Here is a 10874-nt window from a genome sequence, read left to right on the forward strand (position 1 = left end):
TGTTCAGTCATTTGATTTGAGTTCAATTTAATTCTTATTCCTATTAGTGGGCACAATGATGTATAAAGTGAATTGGGTCTTGGCTGTTTCCTTTACAATTACAATCACTAACTTTACAACTCACCTGGACCTGCCAGCCTACCTTAGGCCTTTGTGCTTTTTATTGTGTGAAGCATTTTCAATGTTGATCAAATTTATCCCAGATTTGACCTGAACCAAACACAAAGTTGGCAACAAGATGTTATTTCAAGAGCTGCTCGTGTAATAGTTTAGTTTTAACAGACTTTCTTTCTTTCTCTGGACATCTTTTATACGTTCAATTCACTGAAATCATTTAATTAATCCTATGGATGGCAGCATGAGCAAAGTTGACTAGATGTCTTTATTGTCCCTCAAATGAAATGCAAAAAAAAAAAATCACTCTATAGCATTTGAATTAAAAAAGCGAACAAACGCCACACCATTTTAGTTTAAGATTTAAGGATGGTGATTACCGGTAATTAGTTCCAATGCTGAGAATCAAGAAATTCTTTGGCATGAATCTCTTTTGTTTCTGTGCGGTGTTTTATTCCCATTGCACATTTTTCAGCTTTATGTAAATACTACCAAACAAGTTTTGCAGCCTTGTCTGTCCTCCTTGTAAATCATGGTGTATTTTATTTTTTAATTTACTGTTGTTTAGTGGTTCTATAATGACTATAACTGATTCAGCAGTTTTGCAAAGTGACAGAGCAAGAACACTGTTGGTTGCCAGTGAGGTGGGTCACTAGTTGGATCCATTGTGATTGTGCAACACTGCTGGACTACGTGGGGTGTCCACGAAGGCAGCTGCTTTACGATTGTTCAGGTTCAACAGTTTCTGGGACAAAGCTGGTCTTCTACAGCTATGCCCTTACCGCTTGTCTTCAGCAGTGGAAAGGTGACAGACGGACAGAGGATAAACAAAAGGCATCTCACCCGATTACTATGTCAGATGGCTCAATCAGTCCCTCTTCTCTTTCTTGCTTATCAGTTCTCAAAGCATGACACTCGAAGAAAAATGCCGTTTCGACCCTCCAGGTAGTCTCTTGGGCGGTCCGATTAATTAACTTGCAGCCGTTTTACGTAGCTCAAAGCCTGTGGCCACCTGCTCTCCAGCCTGTGTGACTATTGTGTGTTTTGGACCCACTATCCTCTCCTCCATTCCTCACACAATCTAATTATAACAACTACAAATTATGAAATAAAGGTTAAATGCCACCTGGTTAGATCTAAGACTTCTATGCTGTAGCCACCTCAGGTTGACTGTGCTTAGTAGAGCTAGATTTTGAGGCCCAAAAGTTCTATGTGGGTCCGACGAGGCGTGGTGCTCGGGTGAGTTTGCGGGATCATTTGTTTATTTGAGAGGTAGGACCACCTGTGCTGTTCCACAGCAGGCCTGTTTAGACACTTTGCGGTAGAAGCAGTGGTGGATCTTTGGTGGTCTTTATTTTCTTTTTCTTCTCTAACAGCTCCCTGTTACAGCACACACAGCGGCTTCTGGCAGCAGCAGGTGAAGTGAGAGTTTAGCCTATGCTTGTCATTCTGTTGCCTGACAACCAAGTTTAACAATTCACTGAGCGTCATTTGTTATTGGTTGGAAGAAAAAAAAAGCCTATTATTTTCTCTGTATCGGTATGTTCTGCCAATTGTCAAGCTTGTTAAATGATGGGGTGGTAATTGTTCAAATCGAGCACAAACAAGTCAGCGTATGCTGACTTCACAACATTTCATAAGCCCCAAGTCAGATTTTAATCATGGTGGGTGGCTAATTATGAGGTGAAGAAGTACAAAATTGTTTGGAGAAAAACTTCTCCAAAGTGCTTCTTTGTTTTTACTGACTTGATTGGCAGGATAACGTAGATGTAATTCTTGGCCAAAACTATTGGTAATTCTTTAAACTTTCAGGAATTTCTTAGGAATGAAACAGAAGCTTTTGGTTTCGAATTCTGACATCTGACCCTTGACGTAGCTGAAGTCGAAAGTCAAACGGGTACATCTTCCCAGTCATATCTCCTCACAGTTTTTTGGCCGTCTTAATCAGAATGCTCTTAGTTTGGATATCAATTGGCTAATGTAAGTGCTTTTTTTTTTATTTTTTTTATTTTTTTTATCAAAGATACATATTAATGCTCATTCCAGCAAACACATTTTCTTTTTTTTTGTGTTATAAGTGACAATATTTGAAGTCATTTGGAATTAACTGAGGATTTTATTTTCTTTTTCTTCCCAAAGTCCTATGTATCACCCAGTGAACATCTGGGGAAACGCGGTGTAGCGCAACACTCATCTGTTTATTGTCAGCAGTGCTGGGAAAGTTTAGTTCACTGTTCCAAAATTGAACTAGTTCAGTTCATAATTCAAAATTTTGAACTAAGTTCACCGTTCCAAAAATGAACTTGTTCATAGTTCTTATTCTTTTTTTATTTATTTATTTATTAATTTTTTATTTTTACCCCAAATATATTGCTGACAGACTATTTATTACCCTAAAAATACTGGGATTTCCTTTTCCCATTGATTAGATTTTTTTTTTTTTTCTTTTTTTTTTTTTTTTTCCTTCAAAGTATAATTTATTACTTTAAGAGCTCTGGGATGTTCATGCAGCAACCTTTGTATACACTTTTCCGCGCTGCCAATTTGAAATAATGTTCTGTTTTTTTTAATAAAGGGATGGAAATTAAAAAAAATATTTTCATCCGATTTATCAATTAATTGAAAAAATAATGGTCTGATTATTAAAATAATCATTAGTTGCAGCTGTCCCCTAATTGTGTGAAACTCAATCAAAGCTGGCTTAAAGACATCTCATTGTTTACATCAGTTAGAGGAATTGGAAGACACTTTGTCTAAAGGACGTTTTATAAAAATCCATTAAAGAAAGATATCCCATTACTCTGCTGTTGATTCAAAACTTCATATTTTTTTAATAGGCTGAATGGACGACTATACACACACTTATAGCTCAGTGTCTCTTCAAAACAGGCCAGCATGTGATTTGCTATCTGTCGGCTGCATCAGAGGTTAGTCATGCTGGTAGTCTTCAAAGCACCACACTGCCATGCCTGGCAGCTGCATGCTGATTCCGATACCCTTCCAAATGTGGTCTTTACTAATAATCTGTTGTCTGAACTCATGATTTCATTCGGAACTGATCACATATCTGTGTTGATGAATGATTCACAAACTACTGTGTACCTGTTTTATAAATTCTTAGTAGAATAAAGCAGTAAAATATTTTATTTCCAGGCAGCTCTGAGATCTTAGTCACATTTAAGAAGTACAACGTAAAACACTTGTCATCCAAGTTAATGATGACTTAGGCTTCTATATATTTGCATTTTTTTTATCTTATATAAAATCCATTTGATTATGACCCATCAGAAAGGGAGAACATCAGGTGCTATGTGCCAAACAACTGCAGCAATGACAGATTATTCAACATTAAGAAATGATGAAGCGGGAAACTATGGTATTAGGGAGTTCCCCTTTCAGCATCATAGCAGATAGAGAGATCTGGAAATAAGGGTCAGGGCTGGAAATAAGAGGGACAGCTTTAGGGGAAGTGTGATGAGGGGATAGTGAATAGAAAGGAATGAGAAGAAAGAATGGGGGACTAAAAAGAAAGAAGCCATTAATTTAGTGCAGTGGGAGGGATCTGAAGGTTACTGAGCTCTCTCTGCCAGGCCCTCCTGGGTTGACTGATGCCTTTGTGAGGGGCCCAGAAACCAAACACACACACACGCGCGCGCACACACACACACACACACGCGCACACACATATGCCATACTTCATACAATATCCAGCTAGGGACCCCAGCAAAATTTTATAGCTTGTAACATTTGTAGAAAACAACATAACCAAAAATAATCTGGGAATTATTCAATTGCATTGCCGCTATTAAATAAGGATAAAGAAAAACATAAATGGTGTGATTTGATATCTTAACACAATATACATTGCCTATCCTTCCTCCAAATTGTTTTCTTATAAAAAAAATGTGTTTTCCCATTAAACACAATTGTACTATGTACTTGTATTTTCTTTGTAGACTAACTGAAATGGAGAGATGTGAATAAATCAACTTGTGTACTGCTTTAGAAAGATGCTAATCTCAAAGGGGAATTTGAGTTGACATGACAGTGCTTGTTCAAACAGGCAGACATACACAGGATCGTCTTTCTAACGACATACACTACCTGAAGCTGTGTTACACATGGATCTTCCATTACACGTGAAATCAGCCTTTCGTCTTAGTGTGTTTGTTTTGTTTCCCATGCATTAGTCATACAATACATTTTTAGTATATAACAAATTTTTAAACTCCTGGCTGATATTTAAATGCATAAAGTATTCAAATGCAGTATACAAGGGTTTTGTTTAGATGACGCAATTTTAGTTTTCATCCACCAATCACGCCATTTGTTAGTAAGATTATGGAAAATTTCTTAACCAATTTAATCATAAGAACTTGTGAACCTGTGTTGCGTTAGATAGGTGTGGAAGTTTACTTTTTGTTAATAATGCAATGGTATTTTTTTGAGTGAATAAAGCAAAACTTAACAAATATATTACTAAAATAAAAATTTTAGTGCAAAAGGGGTAAAAAAATAACGTACTTATCCAAATTAGATTTAGGTCTCTGCTCTATTGAGTGCTTTTTCTACTTGTTTTCTCAAAATGTTTATTTTTTTAGACCCAATGCTTTTTGTTGGAATTTGTTTATTAATTTTTATTTATTTTTTTTAATTTCCTCCCCCCGCTGTTTGTGGTTTGACCTACTCCTCTGCACATTATACATTCACCTACCGATTAGATGCTGAGTCGTTTCTGAAATATTTATACCCAACAGCCTGTAAGCATCCTAACTTATTATTTTTTCTGTGTGTGTAGGAGTTGAGGGGAGTGCTGAGTGTTCCTGTGGGAGGAACCACTTCACATGTGCGGTCAGTGCGTTTGGCGAGTGCACCTGCATACCGGCTCAGTGGCAGTGCGATGGAGACAACGACTGTGGGGACCATAGTGATGAGGATGGATGCAGTGAGTTAACACTACTGTTTTTATCTCTTATCCTTCCCATTACTTTCTAATCCTTTAGTTTACAATTAGTCCCATGTTTCACAGCTTGGAAAACACGCATAATTAATAAACCAACAGGTATTACCTGTTGGTTTACTCTATTGAGAATAGGTTTCATATACAGTGGAACCTCGATAAAACGGACTGTGGGGGGGGGGGGGGTCTGGGTGGGGGGGGGGTTATAGCAGATTGGTACATCGAACCACTTTTTTATTTTTTTTGCGTGTCCATATGCACCCATCTTATCCTACAGTACAAAATTAATGTTTTGTACCTTTTTCGTGGCCTAAAATGTCCAGTACAGTAAGATATTAAAAATAAATAAGTTATGTAATAAATACATTTAAAAAGCTTGAAAATCTTTGAAAAAATTCTAAATTTATTCAAACTTACCACTGGTGTGCTTCATGTAGACATTGTTGGCGCAGTCGTCATAGCCGAGTCACTTTCATGAGCCGTGTGCTTCCTAGTTCCTACTCCAATGTCATAGATGAACGGCTTGACAAAAAAAAAAGTTACTGTACCAAAAATAGCATGTTCCAGACTCCAGAGACTTGTGTGTCGTATTCCTCTTTGCGTTAACACCACAGCGAGGCATGTGAGCTCTCTTTGGAGCACTAAGCTAGATATGCTACTATCATAAATGAACTCCTGCCATCATGGCATCCACGTGGTTGCCATGTTGTCGCATTCAGCATGGCCACCACGTAGGCACGTCTGTTACTTGGATCTGGTCATATTAGAGCTAGGCTCTCCCTATAGCACCACAGTGCAAGTAAACAACAGCGGCCAGTTCTGGAACTAACAGACTTTGTCAAATGCCTTTTTAAGTGACAAATGGAAACTATTTTTGGACACATCATTCAGTCCCGATGGTCCGTTTTATTCGTTATATTGGGGTCTGTTTTATTGAAGTTCCACTGTACAGTGGAACATCTATTCAGTACACATTTCATCTGAAGATATGTTTTTTTATTTTTTTTAATGTATTTTTTTTTTTTTTTGCTCTAAATTTTTTTTTTCTTTCCCCCGTCCCCCCTTTCTTTGATGCCCTTTTATCATGTTTGCAAAATAATTTGTATTGAAAATGCGCATGATGATCTTTTTCAAGCTTTGCCAGTTGGTCTTTTATGCCTGGCAATTTTGGCCAGATTTGTCATTAATATTTGATGTGTAAAAAAGCTTATTCTTAATTTAAATATGGAAAACATTTTTGCTCTGATTGGTCATTGGTGATATCATGGCGTCTTGTGGCTTGTGGCAGTCAAGCATTCATATCGATGTCATGTTTGGCTCCTTCAATGTGGGGTCTTACCATCATTGTGATGCAGAATTCACCAAACGTTGGATTTTTGGCCCACTAATAGGGAACATGAGGTGAAAGGGGACATGGGTGAAAATAAAAAAGAGGAGGATATTTTGAGAGGCTGGTCCTGTGCTCCTAGTCACTTGAACATAACTGGTATGCGACAACGTTCATCGCTTGGGCACATTTAGGCAACAATGACCACAAGCTTTGCTATTTCATCCACAGTCACATTATAAATCATAGATATAGTTAACTATTGTTGTAAAACACAGCATATGTATACTTTATAGACTGTATTTGTATGGCTTGGGGGCACCTGAGACTACTAAAACCCGGAAATACCATGTTGCCATTCAGCTGAGTTGATTAGGTGGGTACAAACCACGAAGTGGGCAGGTCACAAACACAGCGAAAATTGATCTGGTCGTTTTACAAGCCTTATGCCGTTTATTGTCTTTTGCATTCAATTGACAAATCGCATAGGTGTCAAACCATGTCACAGACTCATTTTGACCTATGTTATGCATAAAACAGTAGAACAAATTGGATTTTGGTGGCATGGGACCTTTAAGTAATTACGTGAACCGAGGTACCATTGTACTCTATAAAAGGCCATTTTGTAAAAAAAAAAAAAAAAAAAAAAAAGTACAGTTTAACTTTTTGGGTGGGGCACGCTCATTAAACACAGTTTTTGACATCTGTTTACTTTGTGTTGAGCCGTGTTGTGGTTATGGGTGTATTGTTCCTAAAGTGAGCTGTGCTTCACTGAAGAATCAACCGAGCTCCAAACACATGGAAGCTGCAGTGACATAGCGATGACCCATTTTAAGGTTAATGTTTAGCTTGAGTTGGTAACAATTTGAGGCGCAAAATATCCTTTATGAGATTGTGAGCATCATTGAATCGGTCACCATTACTGTAAGTGGCTGTGTATTGTTTGTCAACCAGCAGAAAAAGTCAGAACCAATCTTTAATGTACTGTAGCATGTTTCTTTGTGCAAACTGGATTGTTGCCCTGTTGACCTTGAGCAATTATAAAAGCATGGCAAATTAAATAAAAAGATTTTGGGAATATACATATGGCAAAAGGTCTATAAGGCATTCAGCTAAAAAAACACAAAACTATACAGGATTTTGCCCTATCAGCACTCAACTGATTTAAAGTCTAAAATCATCAAACTTTGTGGTCGGGAGATTTTCTCATCTTTTCTTTTTGTGGAAATTGTGGATGGATGGCTGGATGGATACTTTATTCATCCTGTGAAGGAAATTAGATTTAGTAGCTTCATAACAAAGATGTAAAACTTTCCACGTGACTAGGTGTTTCTCATGGAGAGTGAAATGAAAAAAAGATCAAGTTTTACACTCACGGGCACGCGCGCACAAACTTGTAATTTTTAGACAATGATATGTGACGTCTTATGACCGCAAAATCTTTTTTTTTTTTTTTTTTTCCTGGTGACAGGTTTAGCAGCTGATATTGTTAATATAGTACAAGGTAAGTAAGGACAAGTACAAGATAAGTAAAGCAGTGGGTAATTGGTGACGGGATAGTGAAATACAGTATTTACTTACAAACAGCTGTAGCAGTAGGGCTATGCTAGCTAGCTCCTCCATTAGCCTCACCAGTAGTCGGGATGACTTTGACAGCGCACAGAAACAGCATAGTCCATTCTCTTCGTTTTGCTTTTAAACTTGCCACGTTTGGGAAGCCAGCACGTACACCAAGTGGCTTGTGTCATTTTCCTGTTGGCCAACAACAAACTATAGGCTACACGCATTCCATTGAGGCCCATTGTTTCCATTCACCCACTTAAGCTGCCAAACTCCTGAAAAGGTTGCATGGCCCACTAGTTTGAAAGCGAGAGTTTATTTTGCTTCCCACTGAGTCATTTGATTGAATCATGTCCGCTGATTCGGTGAATGATGAGATAATGCACTTCCTCCTTTTACGCTGCCTCCTATGCTGTCCATGCACCCGTTTGGTTGTTTTCTTTTAGAGATATGAATAGTCGATAAGGTAAAATTGCACATCGTTAAAGCAACGTTCATGATTTTATCAAAGGCGATATATATCAACCACTCCTATAAACAAAGTGTGCCTAACTCCACAGTACACTAGTGTAGCCTAAGGATGCTGAAAAATCAGACGGAACAATTTTTATTCTAGGACAGAACAGTTATTTATTCAATATTTCATACCCCTTTCCAATGGAAGTACCTAAAATGCTTACCCTTACAAAAGCAAACTACTTGGTGGAAATGGGAACTACAGTTTTGTAGTTCACCTTTTGAGTTAATAACTTAAATCCATTCTCCCAGATGTTCAACTTATACCCAGTGATGCCAGTAATGCGTTACTCCAAAATTCCGACATTTTGAGTAACGAGCAAAGTAACGCGTTGCTTTCCCTGGGAGAGTGATCAGACTACAGATACTTTTCATTCCAGCAATAGTTACCTTTGAGTCATCAATGTCTCTCACCAAGTACCAATTTGTGGCTGGTGACTCCGAAAAAACACAGTCCAGCCATTCAATAGCATTTAATCGATCACGCAGACCTCAATCAGCGGAGGAAAGCGATTGGGCGGTGATTGTTGATTCCACAATGCACAGTGATAGTGCAGTACAATAAAAGTAAAAAGAAATGCACGATTTCACTATCGCCACACTATTTTCATTTTCCTTTGTAAAAAGTGTATTTGATTGTTGTTACTTTTTTATTTACACATTAAGAATACAGTTTTCCTGGCGTTAAGTGCGGAATGCATTGTGGATTCATTATTTTGTTTTTGTACTGGGGATATGTGATATTCCTGCCACTTGGCAGCTGCTGAAACTTTGCTAAAAAGTTACTTTTTTCTGACTTAGTTACTTTTGAAATCAAGTAATCAGTAAAGTAACTAAGTTACTTTTTCAAGGTAACTGTGGCAACACTTTATACCACTTCAGTTTGTCCCTGGCATTAATTTGTGTAATGGCTGGATTTCTGAGTAAGGCCAAAAAGGAACGCATCGGCATGGGCAGTCATTTCCTGCATAAATAAGAAGAAAATAATAAAAAGAAAAACTATAATTGAACCCATATGGATCCCATCATCACCAAGGGAAACACTGAATGGTTCACTGGTCCAGGCAGGGTTGTATTTCTTGTGCAGAAGCTGGCAGAGGCACTTTGCATTGGTGTATGTGACCTTGCAGTATAACTGCTTAAGTGACATTCTGTACCAGATTGTTTGATTGAACGGTCTTTGAGACAGTGATGGTTCTGAAGTACATGTCAGTTGTCAGGACCAGGTTGTCTTCTCCACTTCTAAATTTTGTGCATCAATGTGAAATATCCACGGGAAAACTGTGATGAAGAAGTTGCCCTCTGGTTTACTACTTTGATTCTTTGGGTGCGATGATACTCTATTTCCATCAAGCTGTCTGTCACATCAAACTAGTTAGAAACTAGGAGAGATGATGCTAAGTGTTATTGATCTGTGGTCAGTTGAATGTCTGATTGTGGCGTATTGATCTGTTGTGTGGTGCTTATTCAGGAAGACACATGGAAGCACTTGACAGATATGAGAGCACATCGGCGAACCTTTTTAATCCATTAGTACAGTTTGGTCAATCCTCTGCCCAGTTGCTTTGATTCAGCCACAGCCCACCCCCATATAGTTTGAGTGGCCATGCTTTGAATAGCACTGCTACAAACGCTCAGTGGAAGATCAAGTTAGCTGTAATAGCAATATTCATTCCAATAATTGTGCTCACACTGTCCACACTAATGTATTTTTGATCTTTGAAACTCATTTCCATATTTTCTGGTGCTTCACTATTGAAATCAAATGAAATATTGTTGTCTTATAGCAACACTTCCTTTTGTACCCTTCATACATAAACCTTTCTGGGAAAAAGAATGAAGCCTATGAAGTATAACCAGCTTAATAAAAAAAGAAAACAATTTAAGAAGTTTTTTTGGGGGGTGGCGGGGGTACAGCTGGATGTCTTTTAATGGTTTGATTATGGTCTCACTGGATGAAAAATAGACATCAACTACATGTCCATGATGGTATGTTTTTTCAATTTTTTTTTATTGTTGTTAGAATGGTCAGATAAGTCACTAAATACTAGGCTTTACACGACCAGGATTTTTGGGGCCGATCACCGAGTTTAAAAAAACGATAACCGATCACCGATCTGATCACAAGATGGAGGAATGTGTCTATTTTCATTTACTGTATATACTTGTGCTCAAAAAATTATATTTACAAAAAATAATGTATCTTTGTTCCTCTATTTATGACAGTGAGGCATAGTGACAGACAGAACAAATGAATGGTCTTCTATTAGATGGTAGGAACTAAATACAGTAATTAATGTATCCACTTTTTGTGACATTTTTGTTTGTTGGTGTGCCGTGAGATTTTTCAATTGTAAAATATGTTCCTTGCCTCCATAAAGGTTGGAAATCACTGCT

The 10874-nt window shown here is 37.8% G+C and overlaps 1 protein-coding gene across 1 annotated transcript in view; it reads left to right on the forward strand.

Annotated features, from left to right (window-relative positions):
- The window catches only part of lrp4 (low density lipoprotein receptor-related protein 4), a 122963-nt gene that overhangs the window by 48540 nt on the left and 63549 nt on the right, over positions 1-10874 (forward strand). Inside the window, 1 exon segment of the mRNA XM_061670097.1 lies at positions 4913-5059. Within this exon segment, the coding sequence (XP_061526081.1) occupies positions 4913-5059 (147 nt within the window).

This window comes from Phycodurus eques, chromosome 2 (genome assembly GCF_024500275.1).
Source record: "Phycodurus eques isolate BA_2022a chromosome 2, UOR_Pequ_1.1, whole genome shotgun sequence".
Taxonomy (NCBI): domain Eukaryota; kingdom Metazoa; phylum Chordata; class Actinopteri; order Syngnathiformes; family Syngnathidae; genus Phycodurus; species Phycodurus eques.